Source organism: Jatropha curcas, chromosome 1 (genome assembly GCF_041381405.1).
Source record: "Jatropha curcas cultivar XTBG-Jc1 chromosome 1, XTBG_Jcur_1.0, whole genome shotgun sequence".
Classification (NCBI taxonomy): Eukaryota; Viridiplantae; Streptophyta; class Magnoliopsida; order Malpighiales; family Euphorbiaceae; genus Jatropha; species Jatropha curcas.
Window position 1 is genome coordinate 27,508,474 of NC_143151.1, and position 18,403 is coordinate 27,526,876.

At 33.1% G+C, this 18,403-nt stretch overlaps 3 protein-coding genes and 1 long non-coding RNA gene across 5 annotated transcripts; all 4 read right to left on the minus strand.

Annotated features, from left to right (window-relative positions):
* Positions 1–1,178: 1,178 nt before the first annotated feature.
* On the minus strand, positions 1,179–3,531 carry FBA1 (fructose-bisphosphate aldolase 1). The gene is made up of 6 exons (XM_012229054.4): positions 3,238–3,531; positions 2,761–3,030; positions 2,482–2,591; positions 2,244–2,334; positions 1,858–2,127; positions 1,179–1,650 (listed from the first exon to the last, which is right to left on the minus strand). Exons 1-6 carry the CDS (start codon positions 3,406–3,408, stop codon positions 1,372–1,374), a joined length of 1,191 nt encoding a protein of 396 aa, XP_012084444.1. The 5' UTR covers positions 3,409–3,531; the 3' UTR covers positions 1,179–1,371.
* A 578-nt stretch (positions 3,532–4,109) lies between these two features.
* LOC105643839 (uncharacterized) lies at positions 4,110–6,882 on the minus strand. 2 transcript variants are annotated; one of them, XM_012229056.4, is made up of 3 exons: positions 6,562–6,882; positions 4,738–5,375; positions 4,110–4,647 (listed from the first exon to the last, which is right to left on the minus strand). In XM_012229056.4, exons 2-3 carry the CDS (start codon positions 5,303–5,305, stop codon positions 4,265–4,267), a joined length of 951 nt encoding a protein of 316 aa, XP_012084446.1. In that variant the 5' UTR covers positions 5,306–5,375; positions 6,562–6,882; the 3' UTR covers positions 4,110–4,264. The 2 variants fall into 2 exon arrangements, with proteins under 2 accessions (XP_012084446.1, XP_012084445.1); XM_012229055.4 differs by having other exon boundaries at positions 4,110–5,375; positions 6,562–6,843.
* Positions 6,883–9,197: 2,315 nt separating this feature from the next.
* Positions 9,198–10,947, minus strand: LOC149499282 (uncharacterized). The gene is made up of 2 exons (XR_016319874.1): positions 10,510–10,947; positions 9,198–10,142 (listed from the first exon to the last, which is right to left on the minus strand). It is a non-coding gene; the product is annotated as an uncharacterized LOC149499282 (long non-coding RNA).
* Positions 10,948–13,052: 2,105 nt separating this feature from the next.
* LOC105643840 (endoglucanase 24) lies at positions 13,053–16,638 on the minus strand. Its single transcript, XM_012229057.4, has 4 exons — positions 16,099–16,638; positions 14,390–14,689; positions 14,017–14,178; positions 13,053–13,924 (listed from the first exon to the last, which is right to left on the minus strand). The coding sequence occupies exons 1-4, from the start codon at positions 16,516–16,518 to the stop codon at positions 13,316–13,318; spliced, it is 1,491 nt and encodes a 496-aa protein (XP_012084447.1). The 5' UTR covers positions 16,519–16,638; the 3' UTR covers positions 13,053–13,315.
* Positions 16,639–18,403: the final 1,765 nt, after the last annotated feature.

Below are 18,403 nucleotides of genomic sequence, written 5' to 3' on the forward strand. Positions count from 1 at the left end.
TGATTCATTTTTTAAGATAGAGCAAATTATATGATATACAATGGGACTCAAAAATTACAAAATAAAAAGCAAATTATGAAAAAAAAATTAGGGGTATAGAAACTCACTGTTGATTTTGCTAGAGGATCAGTTTCTTTCCAGAATATTTGAGAGAGAATTCTCAAGCAAGCAAACCAGCGGGGTTGTTTTTCCAAAGAACTAAAATACGACATCGTTTTGAAGCAATCTGCAGTGCAGAAACGGCAAGCCCTATGCTCTGCAAAGATCGATAAAACAACGACCCCATTCCCTTTTGGAATTTCCTTCTGTCCCATAATGTCTCCTTAGATTTAGGAAAAAAAATGGAGATGAGGCCTGCCCATGAAAGATATAAAATAAGGGAAATTATTATTTAGTTTCTTAGTGATACTTCAATACATTAATTAGGATTTCTATTTCAAAATTTAATTATATAGATTTTCAATTTTATTTCTGTTGTACTATTTAATCCTTTTATAAATTCACATTTACTCGTAAGGATTAAATAGTGAAATAGCAACAAAATCGATGGATTACATAATTAAATTTTAAAAATTAGGTATTTTGATTAATGTGTCAAAATAACGCGATGGACTTTATAACATAAACAATCTTTCCATTGACCTATCCACTAAATTGATAAAAATTCAGGTGATTAAGAAGACTCTCACTTTTTATATTACTGAAAAGATAAATCAAACCACTCGTGTTTGGCTATTCGTTTGAGCACTTTCATATGCCATCAAATTAGTACGTGCATTTCTCAAGAACCACAATGGCATCTACTTTCCTTGCATATTATTATTTAGGATAAGTTCCTTACCCACTTAATGACTGTGTCATTGCCCTTATCCAAAAAATTGTTTTAGTGATCACTTTAGTTGCTTCATAAAATCCTTTTTGGCTAACCTTATGTCAGCAGTTGTTGCAGCTTTGAGAGGTTTGGATGTAATTGTAACTTTTTGATATATATTTTAATTAGACCCCCTTTTTTTATGCAGATAGGAACACATCTTGAAAGGGAGAAAATACCAAAACAAGATTTAAATTCTTAATATTCCATGAAATATTAATATGAGTTGATCATAAATCTATAATAACAATAATAATAAACAACTACTATAGCCATCTTAATGGTTTTAGTATAATGGTGCATCATATTAAGTACACACTAACTAATCTCATTAGCAAGAGGATTATTAAGTGGCTAAAAGTACATGTAACAAAAGAACAAAAATAGTCTCCATGGCTATAAAAAGCATTTAACACACAATTAAGTGACAAATTAATTAATTTTGCATTTTAATTACTTCCCTCCTTTTCCTCCATGCATCTTCTTCAACCTTTTGAAGCTTAGTACACATAGCCCTTAACGAACAATTCTTTCTTGGCCTCTTCTGATTCTCCTTCGCCGGTGTACTTGCCAAGCTGAGCAAGGGAGTTGGCCTTGGCTCGGATAAGCAGAGCTTCCTGAGCTGCCTTCACATTCTCTGGTCTGCCTCCCCATGTCTTCAGGCAGGTGTTCTGCAGAGCTCTAGCATATGAGAAGGACACATGCCATGGGTTTGGACCTTGGTTCATGGCGTTCAGGTTCAGGGTTGCTTCAACCTCAGATTGCCCGCCAGACAAAAACTGTTCCACCAAAATTATTCACAGTTTCCGAGTTAATACACAGTATAGGATGTTTAGAAACTAATATTCTTGAAAAGAAATTAGCACATGGCATTGTGTTAGATGCCTTGTCGCATCAGAAAAAGTATCTTCTGCTGATATACATCTAAAACTATATTGTCAGTGCTTCATATTCAGGAGTGTGAAAAGAAATAGAAAGGAACTTGCCATGATTCCGGGGACGGCTGGTGGGATTCTCCTCTTAAGGAGTTTGAGGGTGTAGTCAGAAACTTGTTGAGGAGTGGCCCTGTCTTTGCATTCAGCTCCTGGAGTGACCATACTTGGCTTCAGGAGAATACCCTCAAACAACACATTGTTCTCTGCCAAGTAGAAAAAAACCTCAGCCCACACCTTCTGTGCAACTTCAAATGTTCTTTCAATGCCATGTTCACCATCGAGCAAGATTTCTGGCTCCACAATTGGGACCAATCCATTGTCCTACAGGACGCAACCAACCAAATTTTTCTCAATTTGAAATTAATTATTCGTGATAGGAATTATCTATGTACATAAAAAGAAGTAACAATGCAAGCACCGTCTATACATGTATATACCTGAGAAATAGCAGCATAGCGCGCAAGACCCCAAGCTGCTTCCTTCACTGCCAAAGCAGATGGCCCATTGGGAATGCTCACAACAGTACGCCTGATAAATGAAAGACACTAAAACTATGAGTTTAAGCCGTTTTAATAGCAAAAACTTCAAACAGATAACAATAGTTTCAAACTGCTATATTTAAAAGGTGTGTTTCTGAAAATCAGTGTTTAAAGAGTCTAATAGTTATTTTTATACCATTTGGCGAAACGAGCACCCTGTTGGTAGTAAGCAGCAGTGCGAGAGGCAAGACCATCAAGACCTTGGCACCATGATTCATTGTTGGAGCCAGATAGAGGCACCAAACCCTGTTGTTCTCATTCGTTGTTCAAGTTAAGATGTTAATACAAAATCCTTTTTAACAAGCTAATGGGTCTAAATAAAACACTTTAACTTCTACCTCAAAATTTAAGTACATAGTAAAATCTACTTCAAAACCAAAATCATGCAATACATTATTATATATATAATATGTACCTTGTCGACTTTGATACCAGGGACAATGTTTTGCTCAACAAGAATATCAACTATCTTTTTGCCATCAACGGTGGATTGGTAGAGAGTCTCCTCAAAGAGGATAGCACCAGAAATGTATTGGCCAAGGCCAGGAGCTGTAACAAGAAGTGTACGGTATGCTTGGCGGTTAGCCTCAGTGTTCTCTAGCCCTATTGATGCAAGTCTTTTTCCACAGGTAGCATTGGACTCATCCATTGCCAGAATACCACGTCCAGGTGATGCAACTGTTTTCTGCAGCCCCAACAAACAATAGCAACATATAATCATTAAAGAAAAAGAAGCTAGCCAAATTACAATCCTGCAGTACTAGGCAGAAACTCAACTAGTAAGCTAACTATTGTCTAATGACCAGCTAGTTTCTTCTGAATTTGCTATAAGCTAAAGCTTTAAGTTAAAGGATGGTGAAAAAAGTTTTTTAAGGTGTCAAAAAAACCATACCGCAGTCTTGACAAGCTCATCAGCATAGGAGCTGGCACGAATGGTGAGGGCAGAGGAGGCGGCGGAGTGGCACCGGACAATTGATGCAGAAGGCTGGCGGAGAGACTGACCTTTCACAAACTCAGACTTGTCAAGGACTGGAGAAGACTTGAGGAGTGAAGCTGAGGCCATTTTTTTTTTCTGTTTTGCTGCTTTGGTTGAGAGGCTAACCGCTAATGAGTATAGAAGCCTTACAAACAGTGTATAATCTTATCTCCTCTCTAAGTTAGTGCCTCTTTACCACATATATGCAAATGTATTGAGTGTATTTATATTTGGCTTTTGTGTTATCATAAGATGTCACATTTGAGGCTGTCGTGAGTCGACGAATAAGGGCTTGCCATGTGGATGATAGCATGACAGACTAAGGCATGGTGTACATGGATGGTTTTATTCTCACCGTAAATAAATTGAAATTAAAGCTCAGATTTTTATAAAAGAATAGACAAATGCATCATATTCACAATGTACTGAGTCCAAATAAGTCTAGTTTTGAGTGATTCCTCTGGAAAGAAAGTGTGAGGCTCCAATCTCTCCCTTATTTGTTTTCTTGCTTTACTTGATCAACGGCTATGGTTTAGTTGCAACAGTCAGCTTGCCAGATCAGCTATCCATATGAGTGGCCTAAGCAATATCAATGCCACCCGGAGTTTAGTGGGTCCACGTATCATTTGGCGGGTCCATCTCACGTATCCCCCACCAAATCAAGGTCACCTAACCCCATTTCTTGATTCGTTGTTTTGCAATCAGCTGTGGAAGCACTTTTGATTCTTGACAGAGAACTAAAATTTCTATATGGGTGTTAATAAAATATGAGCTAAAATGCAGAAAAATTGTTGTAATAATGTACATATTGCTGTAAAATCTATAAATAACTTAAAATTCAGTGCAACATCTAATGCCTCATTCAACTATGTCAATATAGCAAGACTAGTAGATACATTAATGTGAAGATTATACTGAGAATAGCATTTTTCTAGTTAGAATGTTAACTCAATGACATTTCTGCAAGGCCAGCAATTAAATCATCAACTGATTCTTCTATCAAATCCTTTGATGCCCCTGAATCATCAGTTGTAGATGGCATCAATTGAACGTTACTTTCTGAAAGGGCCTTGTTTAACTGTTTAACAAGCTCATCTTCCTCCTCCGGTGGAATACCCAAATCCCAGACCCTAAAGATATCCCGTGTTGATGGCTCCATCTGATAAGCAGAATATCCAACATCAAGTTCTGAATCAATGGATTCCATCTCTCTGTGGTTGTCCTCCGTGTAATTTGGCAGAAAAGCATTTTCCAAAGGAGAAGTTTGTGATGATGAAATGCTAGTCTCTTCCTTGATTAGAAAATCATCATTGCTTGTCTCTGTTTCTTTATTAATTAGAACAAAATCAAAGTCAGTTTTTCCAGAGGCATTAAGAGTTCTCGATTCAGCAGAATGAAGCATCTCAATGTTGTTACCAGGCGTAGAGTAATAGTGCAAACCGAGGATTTTTGTCAAGGCATCCTTCATTGAACTCCAATCATCATCCAATGGCTCCATCTGATAAGCAGAGTAACTAATATCAAGTCCTGAACCAATGGATTCCATTTCTCTGTGGTTGTCCTCCCTGTAATTCGGCAGAAAAGCATTTCCCAAAGAAGTTGTTGGTAATAATGAAATACCAGTCTCCTCCTCCATTAGAAAATTATCATCTTTTGGTTCTGTTTCTTTATTGATTAGGACAGAATTAACATCACTTCTTCCAGAGGTATTAACAGTTACTGGTTCAGCAGAATGAAGCATCTCAATGTCGGTTTCAGGTGTAGAGTAATAGTCATTTGATTTGGATTGCAAACCAAGGATTTCTGTCAAGGCATCTTTCATTGAACTCCAATCACCATCTAAAACTTCTGGATCTTTAACCAGGCAAGAATCAACCCAACATATTTCTTCAGGTGAAAGAGCATCTCCAGTTTGGTTAGACTTTAAAGACTCAACAAGGATAGAAGAAACAGAGCCCTCAAGTATATCATCACTAGAAGCCATAATTAAAGATATATAGAAAACAATGTCTGCAGCAACAAAAACAGATGGCCTTATGTACAGTTGATCAAACCTGAAAAGTATAATAGTTCAGTCAAAGGCCTGAGACAAGCAAAAAACTTGAGCACTTTGCTGAAAGAATGCAAATTATATTCATGTTTTAACTAATGAATCCTATTAGGAGACATTGTCTGTCACAATTATTTGATCAATATATACAGTTCCAGAGCGATTCATAAGAATTTTCAATTTCAGGACCATGAGATGTCATTTAAAAAAATGTTGAAAACTACCTCTTTTTGTCTTGGTTTTCTTTAATGCTGGTATGTTGTAGGTTTACAATGACATGGACACGGTATGAAGAAATAGTGAGAAATGATTTAGTGGCCCTATACCTTTCTAAAAGTTAGCCTTGAACACGAACCCAACTATTTTGTGGTTGAATTTCAGTTGCATTAAGCATATTTGTATGCCTTATTTCACAAAAGAAACAACTTTTGAACAAGAACATAAAACATGCATTAATAAGGAAAAAAAATTAAAAAAATCTAAAATCTAGAAGAATCTTCAGTAGTCAAAACAATGAGAGAAAAGATGAGAAGAATGAAGCCGTGGCACCCATGCCAAAACGCACAATCAACAATTCTATGAAATATTGAAATAGCTGAAGACCACCGCAAAGCAGCAACATAGAAAACGCATTGCAATTTTTCAATTCAAAAATATTGCTCTATAAGGTTTTCTTGCACCTTACACTTCTTCAAAATTTACATAGTTGCTAATTATCCAAACTAATCAATGAATAGATAATTAAGTAACATAAAACCAAGATAAAGCCAAATTCATATGTGATCCTATGACAAATTCATGAGGCACCCTAAAAAGATCATAAGATTCCCTAATTAAAACAAAAAAAGAGTTTTTTTTTTTTTTCTTTTCCTTTTCCAAAAATCAACCCAAACAACCACACCAAATGGAATAAAATTTGGAAATCAGACGCAAAAAACCTGAACCGTATTGAATTGATACTACACGTGCATAATATTAAGAAAAGAAAACCATTGAATTGCAGAGAGAAATCTTCGAATTGCAAAAGTGTTTTACTTTCCTTTCATTTTCTAATTTCATCCATGGCTTCTATTCCACTTAAACATAATACAGGTAATATAGTAAATATTCCCACATACAGATATAAAAAATTGGAAGAAGAAGAAGAGAAATCTCCATAATTGTTACACAAGAAGAAGAGAGAAACATACCGTACTGGAACCGCAAAAACCTAATCTATCATCAGCTGGAAAAGGCTCTGTCTATCTCACTTCCACCGAGACTTTGAGTTGGAGAGAGAGGGGGACGGAGATTGCTAGAAACCTAGAACTAGAAAAGGCTTGAAACGCTGGCGTTTCATTCATGCCTGTATTGGCGGTTTAAGTTTCAGAAATTAAAAACAATTCGGAAAAATATTCCTCCGCCAGAATCGAACCGGTTTGGTCTGGTAAGGATGTTCATGGTTCAATTTAATTTAGCTTGGACGATTCATATAAACTAAACTAATAATGACAATTTAACAAAACTTTAAACTCAACCAAATCATAAAGAGCACTCAAACAACATAGCTGAAAAACCTTAATGCTTTTGAAAGAAAACTCTCAAGGTCATGGCCGTTCTCGTGGAGAGAATGATCAGTTGAACCGTAGTATGAGAATCTCAGTCCTAAGCTCTAGATTTGAATTCATTTTTGCTTTGAACTTTGAGTGGAGTTAGTATCAGAAAGACAAATGTATTTTTGAGCTCAGTCCATAAGTTATTAGCAACTCTATGATGAGTTTTTTATCGGGGATCCAACAAATTTAATTGTTCCTTTTGTGAATGCACGACAAATCGTTTTATAGTTCAAATTTTCGCATGATTCTCTTTAGTATTGAACCAAGCTATGAATTGCCTTACAGTTTCATTTTCTTCTATTAAGGATTTGCTTGACTCATCAAACTCTTTTATTTTTAGGATTTGCAAGTCTTCCCCAGTTGATGCTAACTCCTTTTGCAATAATCTGATTGTTTGCATGAGCTGTTTAGATTTTGTTTTAGTTTCAAAATTATTTTCTGATTCTTGAAGTTGCTCAACATATGTGATCAGATATTCTTCTTCTATTGTTTCATTAACAAAAGAAAGTTTTTTATTCTGGTTCTTCTTTCTTTTTGGAATTTTGTGATTCTGAGCGTTTCTATTTTCGACCATTGTTGAATTTGATAATCTCTTTACAAAAAAGTATTCTCTAAATAGAAAGCTTAATTCATCAATAGCTCAACATGAGAAATTTTCACCGAGTCAATTATTCATAACTAGTAAAGTATAAATTTGTGGGTAGTGGCATGCGTAGTAGATAAAGATGACAACTGGAAGCACTTGAGTATCGTGAAGTGGGTACATGCAGACATTATGATGCTTAAGTTAGAGAATGGCTATGAAAGGCTTATTAGTTAATTGGTAAATCTTTAAGGTAGGATATGAAGTCCTTTATATAAGGATTTGGAGAACTTCTTTTGGGTTATTAATTAAAAATTCTGGTAGTTACTCCATATCAATTGTGGAGTAGAGCAATTCTATCTAATGCGAGGCTGCCAGTTCATGGTAGTTCAAGATGACGAGTTCAACTTTATATTCTATTTAGTTCATCGTAGTTCAAGATGACGAGTTCAGCTTTATATTGAGCTGAAACATTATTGCAGGTTACACAACAGGGATAGCTCCATTGGTTCATTAAATTGGTGAAAACAACTATAATTAAGAAGACTCGAATTCGAGATCTTTTACTTCTCACATGAGTGAAAAGACCAACCAGACTACCACCTAATTGAAACCGTGAATATTCTTTTATAGTACTATTTGGCAACAGTAAATATTCTTTCATGGTTCTTTTTTTGGTTCCCCTTTCTCGTATATATATAAAAAAAATGAATGGATAAACATTTGAGTTCCTAAACTTGCCAATTGCTTAGCAAGAATTTCACTTCAAATCCACCATCAAATTCAAAGGCTAAAGAAAAAAAAAAGGATAATAAAGAAAAAAAAAAGATAAAGAATCTACAAAATGAGTAATGACCCTCAAAAATGTAGTTGGATTAACATATTTTAAATCTGGTCAAATTATTATTTCTCGACATGACATGAAACAAAGAGCACCAATATGTATTTTAATTGTAATAAGTTTTACTGACTTAGATGTTCAATCAACCATGATCAATGAGATAAAGTACATTGACAGAGATTTTCGCAAGTGTACGAAATCGCAACAAGTAATATAGAGTGAGAAAGTATCGTATCCATAGGGATTGTATATCAAGTACCAAAATTATGTTAACCTATTATTATTTAAACGACAATATGAGAGATTTGTTATAAGGAAAGTAAATTCGAAAATAAAACAGAAAGGGATCAAGCAACAAAGTTTAGGTGAAAAGAAATCAAGGATTTAAACTACTAGGGAATTTGATTTCACTTAATTCTATCCAATTTATTTCATTAGTCTGTTAATCGATTTTAATTGTTCAAGTAGGAGAAACAACCCTAAAGTCACTAACAAGCTCTCCCTATATATTGTTAGCTATTCTAATCTAGTCTAATTACCTATCTTCCAATAGAGCAATCAAACATAAATTAAATCACTAAGTTTTATGGTTGTTTTGTGAATTCATAACCTAAGGTCATTAACTTATGAAAACCTCCTTTGAGTCAAACCATATAGCTTCCGCATCAAGTTATCATTCTCAAGTAATTCATTACCTTTTTCATATCAAAAACTCTTCTCTCGATAGTGATTAATGAAATAATTCAATCCAGGGGAGAAACTCTGCCTGGAAGCTTTAAGTTCAATAACAAATTATAACAAGAACAATGAAAAACAGATCTAATATTTTTAAATTGGAATCGAATTAAGTTACATCAAATCTCTAGTATAAAAGTTTAGTTAGACATAGTAATTAAATAAAACTCAGTAATACATGAATAAATCTTCATAATCAGTGATGAACAATAAAGAGAAAAACAAGATTAAGAGTTTAGAGATAAAAACTAGGTAACAACTATGTGGAATGGCTTCCTTGAATCTTGGCACAAATCTTGGATGCTTAAGACCTTTGAGAGAGAGAGAACTATGTAGAAAACTACTCAATTTCGAGCTGTCTTTATCAATGAAGAGTTCTCCTCTTTATATAGACCTCCTGAAGGCAAATCTGACTCCGTTTAGGAAATAGAATCCTTATTAAGTATAAAATCTTCTTTAGGAGATTATGACTGTTTAGGCATTGGATTTCTTCTTAGTTAGGACTCTTTTCTCTTCCAAAATAGGTCTAGATCTTGTTTAGTACGTTTAGGAAACTATCCGAGGCGGGCCCATGTGAGAAAAGGATTGATTTGCATTTTTAGTTCACGTCCGTTCTGCCTTTGAAGCACGGGCATGCCATTAAGCACGGCTTGGGCGTGCTCGAGTCTGAAACTCTAGATGGTTGAGCACGGGTCGTGCTATGCAACATGCTCAGATGAGTCTTTGTGGCGCAGGTAAGGCGTGCGCCTTGGCACGGGTAAGGCGTGCACCTTGGCACGGGTAAGGCGTGCTTGTCTCTGTCCTTCCAAGATAGATTTCGTCATGGGCGTGCTAGGCAAGCACGCCTTGAATTTCTTTTGAGCACGGGCGTGCTATTTAGCACGAGCTAGTCGTGCTCGCTCCTGACTCTCCACTTGATTTTCCTTAGTATTTAGCACGGGAGTGCCTTTTAGCATGGGCTGGGCGTGCTTGAGACCGAGTATTTTGCTTTGTAATGCTCCGTTCTGTGTCAAAACCCTGCAAATTTCTTTCAGATCAAGTGGGTTACGATTCAAAGAAGCTTTGAACAAAAGTATAATTAAAATGAATTAAAAACAAATCAAAGTGATAAAATTTACTAAAATTCTAATTAAAAACTATACTAAAAATATTATAAAACTGACACCTATCATACATTCAACAAGCCTATAAACAAAAGATTTGAAATTCCATGAAGGATTCGATTATTGGATTAATTTTAACTATTCAACATCAACTTAGCCAAAATTTTAGAAAAATCTCATTTTCAAACCTAACTTCACAAATCTCACCAATCACCACAAGAAACTATAAATCAAAGGAGGGGATGGGGTATAGAAGAAGAAAGTGGTGTTTTGAGACCTACCTAACCGATAGCCTTTGCCGGAATTTAATGATTGTCGCTACAACAACAGTGAATCAATAAAGCTTACACTTTGCAGATTTCTCAACATCGAGAAGGAAGACGAAAGCATCTCATTGGCAATTAACGGTTGAAGGAGGCTTCTTTAGTCTGAGATCGATTAGAGGTGATTGAAAATGGGAAGCAGATAATGGTAGGTGATACGATTGAGAGAGAGTTGGGTTATCTTTATCAAAACCTGGCGCTGATGAAGGAGAGGAGGTCGAGATGATGGTCTCATACCCACATTGAGTTATCCAATGCTAGAGGTGGTTGAACAGTGACCGAAAACGGAAAAATGGCTTGTTTGGTGATGGAAACAAAGTTTTGATGGGCAGCGAGTATTTTAAAAGAGAAGAGAGAGTAATATGAGAAAGAAGTTTATAATAGTTAAATTTTGTATTTTTATTTCAAATTAACAGAAAAGTTGTGTTTTTTTTATGGAATGCCCAAGTAGTACGTACGAGGGAGACAAATCTCATGGAAATTTTAAATATTTTTTAAAAAAATTGGACTACTTAGAAAATAACGGTAAATCTCAACGAACAAATAATTATTTTCTTTTTTTTTAAATAACCCTTAATTCGGCTCTTGGGTTGAACAGTGGGCCCATTTTAAATTTTATGATCCCAAAATATTTGGGCCCTTATCTGATATTTCTCAGCGCAAGGAGGGGCCCAAATCAATGAAGTCCTTGCACTGCACAAATCTAAATTATATGGACAGAAGAAATTAATTGCAATTTACATGGTCTTTTCTCCAAAATTTTTACATGGCTGCATTTTTATTAATAGTATCGGGTAGAAAATTAATTTAGTAAAATTAAACTCTTAAATAATAAAATAAATATATAGTCAATATTTTTCAATCATCCAAATAATTGTTAATTGTGGTCAAATTTTAGATTACATATTAATTGATGTATGCAATAATAATATTATGTAAGTATATTTTTTATATGTCCCATATCTACATGTATTTAATTATTACTAGTAATTAGTTTATTATTTGTAACAACTATGAAAAATTTTCCTTATAAGTAATTTTTATACTTTATAAGTGAAATATAAGCACATATATATGATCAACAATTTAAGATAATGCCATTTATGTAGATTTAATTTAGCATTTTTTTTTTTTTTTTTGAAAGGAGCATATGCAATTATTTCTATCATCATAATAATCTGTAATATTATTTTCTTGATTATTAGTCAAATATATATTAAGAGGAATATGAATTTCATGCACCTTAAAAGCTATTTTCAGATTAGTGTTTTGAGAATCAAATCGATTATTGAACTGGTAAAGGTGAGGAGTTTACTGAATCGGAGAATTCAATCAGATTTAATATGATTCAACTGAATTTTTATATATAATATTTTTAAATACAATTGAAAATATAAGATTTGACATTAAATAACTGTTTAAGAAAATAAAAATGACTAAATTTAATATTGAACAAAAAATAATAATTAACTACCACAAAAATTGACAACAAATTGTAATTGGATATATAAAAGAGATTTTCAATTTTTATTATTATGTGTCACTCAGGATGATTATTAAACTTATTTTTTTATTTTCCTATTTTCTATAAAATATTTGATATTTTTCATGCACAAATTAAAAGAGTGAAAATAACGATAGATTGCTATTAAAATAAAATTAAAGCTTAAATAAAATATGAAATAACTTGATAGAATATTAAGAATTTCTCCAGATTTTCAATTAAAGGTTTCACTATCAAACAGCTATGAATTCCGCGGGATTTGCTATGGTATATTTGGACTAACGGTGTCGTTTTGTTTTGTTGGAAGTATTGCAAAAAGTAGAACACCTTTCACATACAATGACATGAACCAACCATTTAAACGGCAATAATGGAAATGGCAAGATTAATGTCGAAGGCAGATCGAACCACCGTGCCGGAGGCCATGAAACCAGTTAATGGGGTAGCTGGTTGGTATAGATCAATTAGTTTGGTGTCCAACCGGAATAAGTTAGTAGGTGTAACTGTCAATCCTTCTAATCTGTTTCTTTTGTTATGCTCTTTTGGCCGTTCTTTTTGGTTCATTTTAGGAGACATCCAATTGTCCTTTCTAAATTATATATGTCATGATTCACGTTTTAATTAACCTAGATTAACGTAAATATACTGATTTTCGTGAGAGTGAATTTTAATCTACTTGTATAAAATTAATTTATCTCCATTCATTTCGTATATTTATTTTAATTAAGATTTACCATTCATTTCGTTATCTTTTTAATTATTTTATTATTACTTAATGTAATAAATATTTTATTATTATTTAATGTGAAATTATGTCCAAAAGTGAGGTTTTTAACTCATTTAATATAAAGCCTATCATTGCATAAATTTACAGTGCCCTGTTCTGCTGAAGTTGGATGTGAATTTCAAGTCTTTAAAACGCATCACATGTCTTCCAATTGATTGAAAGCTAATTAATTTAATCTGAAACGCAAGAAAAATGTGAGGCTACACGAACTTTGAATGAAATTGAAATTTTTCATTTCCTTCATCAAATTTGAAGCTATGTTGAGATTTTACATCTCAAAGTTAGCTCCTTATACACACTTTTCAAAAAACTCACAATAAGGTTTTGTGATTCAACTTCTCAAATTCAACGCCTATAACAAGCCTCTACCCTCTTCACTTTCCCAAAGATGAGAGACATTCTTTTTTTCCCCCTATACTTTGTAATGCCAATAAATATTGGCTTATATACAAAAATAGCATGTGTATTTTTTTTCAACTAAAATTAGGGTTTGCTGCAAAATAAGCGAGCACACCAACAAATGGTGCATTAATATATGTAGTCGGCTCAGACTTCTTATAATCAGCTCGATCATCCGCATATGAATCATCATTGCTAGGACCGCCCACAATTGCTCCGACGTGTATATTGGGGTTAGGGTTTGTTGAATTAAAATAAATCGAACCCTCTTTGCAAGCGATAAATTCAGGATGATCCTTAACCGATGGTAATGATGAACCACGATGATGAATGTGTTGAGGATAATTATTACTATAACCAACCATATAAGATAATCCCAATGGATTGTCTCCTAAAATGTAATCAACTTGCCTCTTAGCCTGTTGACGAAGGGAAGATGGACTGACATTGACATTGCCACAATTGACAGATTGAGATGTTCTTTCTAAGTAGTTTGCATAAACAAGCAGTAGAAATGAAATTGTCGTAGAATGTTGCAAGTTGCTGCCTCCTGGCTTGTAAATGAGGCCCCCGGGAGTGTACTGAATGTGAGAGGAGGATGATTCAGGTATAAGGGTGCACATGAAGCTATCTGCTGATGCTTTGTATGATTCTAACGAGTACATGTTTCCTTCCAGTACTTCCTACACAATAATAAAATCAACTTTAACATTATACTTTTGTACATTTAAATCACTTCATTAATTAATTAGCATGTTGGAATTACACTACTAACCTTGGACACAAGAACATTTAGACCAGCATGCTTGTTGTCCCAACCAAATTCATTAATATTTTCATCAGCACCAAGTGTTTTGCCATTGTTTTGTATGTAACTAAGGTAAGTATCATCGTAAGATGCCCTCCTAAGCCAAGCTGCTCCCCACAGCAATTCATCCTGGGAAAAAAACAACCAAAACATATTATTATAATATCAAATGAGTACACTAATCAATGAGATTAATGTATATATTTTAATGAAATCCTTATCCAAATTAATTAAAATAATACGATTAGTACAGACAGTGTACATGTGACAAAACTTAGAATAATGCAATGACTAAAATAGATAGATAAACTAGGTTAGTGATTAAGAGACGTAAGCTCACTTGATAGCCATCAAAATCACAGTAGAAAGGGCAGGCCCCATCTCTAATGTCAGAGTTGTCACTATAAGCTCCTCTGTAATTATCAGCAAATTGAAATGCTTTAACAGCATTTCTTAACAATGTATCGGCATATCCAGGGTCCGATGACCGGAAGGCCATGGATGAAGCCGCCAAAGCTGCTGCAGTCTCACCGGCAACATCTGACGCTGGATTAGGTGCATCCACAGCATAGACGGTTCTAGGAGTGTCCATATCTTCTGGTCTCTCCCAACAAATATGGTCAGCATTTGGATCCCCTACCTATAATTAATATAAAAAAAAAATTGAACCCCCAATTCATATTATAATTATGGCAATAAAATCATATATCAAATTAGACATTAAACTACTGATTCTACTTGTTTATGTGTTGATGTCTTGACTTTAATAAACAAAACCAATTAGCTGTGATGACAGGAAACAGATCAAACTAGGTAATAAATGCATTTCAGGAAGAAAAATATTAGACACTCGCTCTTCAAACGAGTGTGGCTAACATTCCTTTCTGCTATAATTTCCATTTTATAAAAATCTAAAATGAAACATAAAAAAGCAAGATGATGAGGACAGTTTTTGTAGACCCATACAATTCTCGGACTTTCATGGTGAAAAGCGGTCCAGTTGTGTCACCAACGAAGAAGTATGGGTCCTCTCTATTGCATCATCAAGCCTTGGATGTCCCAACTTAATAATATAATGTACCTCTATGTACCTTACATCTGCCATGTGGCATGGATGGTGGCTATAATTAACTACAATTCTGTTTAGTATGGTGGCAAAGTCCTCCTCACGCGAAATAGGTGATGCAGATTCATCTATGCTATAGCATAAGCGATTAAAATTTTAATTTTAATTTTAAATGTCACTCTTTAGTAATATTATTTTTAGAAGTTTGATATTGAGATGAAAATGTAAGACCATCACTCAATTATTTAATTAATCATTTACTAAAAAGAGTTATCCACTTCTAATATGAGGGTCAAGAAATATATTTTATAAAGTAGTAGTTAGATTTCAGGTAATTAAACTAACCTTGATTAACTGCAAATCCAAATCATGGATTTAGATCCTTGAAGTCATAAATTTTTAGCTAAGCCCTTGAATCAAAAGACTTGTAATGTGTGTTCTAGTTAGTATTAATAAAAGATTTTGAGTTCGAATATTCTCGTAAAAAGAATTTTTATCAATTTAGTAAATCAAATCATGTTATTTTGATCAATTAAATTTCCTAATAAATAAAAAAAAAACTTATAAAATATTAATTATATAATAATTAATATGTAATTTCATTGGTCTTTTAACTTCTTGTTCGACTAATACTTTAAAATCTCTCTACCTCAAAAATTGTACTACTTCTATGCAGCCCGATGTTATTCTAGTTTAACGGGCCTCACAGAAAAACAAAATTAATTGTGGGGTCTCTTTAAAAGGAAAGGGTAAAATGGTCAATACACGACAAACCTTAGCCCACCAAAGCCCACGTACCTCTATACAGTTCCTTATTAGTTAAACCACGACAAAACTACTCCCTAAAATCCAACTACCCAAAAATCCAACTACCCAAATTACCCCAGAATACCCCACAGATTACAAAACCACCACTACACTACAATACACTACAGTCTCCCACAGTCAAATAAAAAGAGTACGCCATGAGTGAGTTACTTTACCTGAACAAAAATCCGATTAGGCTGAGAAACCGTCTTGAGCAAATAATCTGTAGCCCAACGAATAGCGACCAAAGAATTTCTAAGTTCATTAGGAGGCATCAAATTTCCGAATTCAATAACGCTCCAAGCCAACATTGTTGTAGTGAATGCCATCGGAAATCCGAATTTGATATTATCACCGGCGTCATAGTATCCGCCGGTAAGGTCCGTATTGTAAGTCCAGCCGTCGCTAAGGCCCGAATTGGCCCGCCAAGTAATGCGTTGGTCCTGCGGTAAATAACCAGACCTTTGGCCTTCAAAGAAAAGAATAGATTTAGATAATGCTTGAGAATAGTCATGGTAGCTCGATTGAAACAATGGCAATTCGGAAATTAAGAGAGTTAAGAGAAGGAGATGAAGAAGAAGAGAAGAGGGGTTCATGATGGAGTGTTGTAAGTAGTTGTTGGCGTTAAGCGCTAAATATAAGGAGGGCGGGTCACGAGAGAAAAGAGAAAGAGAATAAGGTGCGTGTAAGTACCGACACACTGAATGGGAAGTGTGTCAGTTTATAGTTTCATACACTAGTTCTTCACATGCATAACCAAATGTGAGTGTCGAGTAATCTTTCACATAAAAATGTAAGAGAAGAAGAAAATTTTTTTTTTCTTTAATGGTATAATTAATAAAAAAGAAGAATATAAAAACAATAGTATTAACCTACAACTAATATCATCTATATTCCAACTAATAAACTAATTATAAAATGATTTAATTTAAACAAGAGTATTTCTAGAGAAAAAAAATAAAATAGTAATATTTTTTAAAAATATATATATTTTTTAATTGATTTGGTGTATGAAATTATCCATACAATAAATATTTGCAAGAAAAAAATATAAAAATAATGATATTTTACTATTTTGTAGTGTGAAGCTGGTACTATACTATTTATTTGGACAACCATGAATTACCATTTGGATTAAAGGGGAAAGAAAATGAAGTCATAGTTTATTCTATATTATTTTCCCTACCGAATTAGAATCCCTTGTTAACCAATCAGACCAACTAAAATTGAACTTTTTTAAAAGATATTTTCACTTTATCCTTTTTATTTTTTTAATAACTAGTCAAAAATATTTTTATTTTTATTAATATATTTTATAATTATGGATAAAATTATAAATCGGGGGTAGATAAATAAATCTCAGTGCGTAAAGAGTAAAGTAAACAGTGATGGCTTTTATGTAATTTGATAGGGTAGAATATGGATTCGAAGTATTTTGAAAAGATAAAAAGACAAAAGAATAGGAGGTGTTGTTTGTATTACCAGATTCTTATCACCTTTGCTAGTGGACAGGGGCGGTGCTCGTGCTCACTATTTATTTTCCCTTTGTTATTTCAACAACAAAACTATATATTTATATATATTTATTTATTCCAAAAGTAAATTTTATCTAGCTAAGAGAATAAAGAATAAATAAATGCACAAAACTTATTTAATTAAATTTACGGTGATTTTATTAAACAAAATTTATTTATTTAATAAAACAAATAAACATTATGGTGATTTTTCCCCTAGAAAGTAAAATAGAACAAAACTTCCACAATAAAATTCTAATTCTTAATTAAAATTGGATAAAACAACACAATTAGAATTAATAATATATACTTGATTTAATATTAATAAAGTATAATTTAATTTTATATCACATTCAGTATTATAGATCTATAACACGTATAATATCAATATCCATCATTTAAATTGTATTTGATTTATTGTCTTGTTTATATTTATCAGAATATATTATAAAATTATTTACATTGTCCAAAGCTTATACATAATATTTATTTAGTAAATTTTTAATTAAAATAATTTTCTTACTATATAATCAACTTCTTAAATTAAAATTTATAATTACAACCTTTTATAATTAATATTTATTTTATTTATTAGCCAAATAGAAAAATCAATATAACTAATTAAATTAAATTACCTTTATTTTTGCAACCAAAAGTCGTAAAAATATTTTTGTCAATCTGTAAATTTAATAAAGTGTTTCTATCATTTCCAATATTCTCCTTTCCCATTCTAACTTCATATATTATAGATCAATTACAAATTTCCACTAAAAAAAAAAAAAATCTACATTCGAATTTTGGATAAAAAGAGAAAAGATAAAGGACAAAAATGAAGCTAGACTGTAAAATTTGGGGCAAATAAAAATTTTTAAAAGTTTAAAGAATCAAATTAAAGAAAAATTATACACTATTTTACATGATAAATTTTAAAAATGTTTAAAATTTTGGTGTACGGTCACTCTCAATC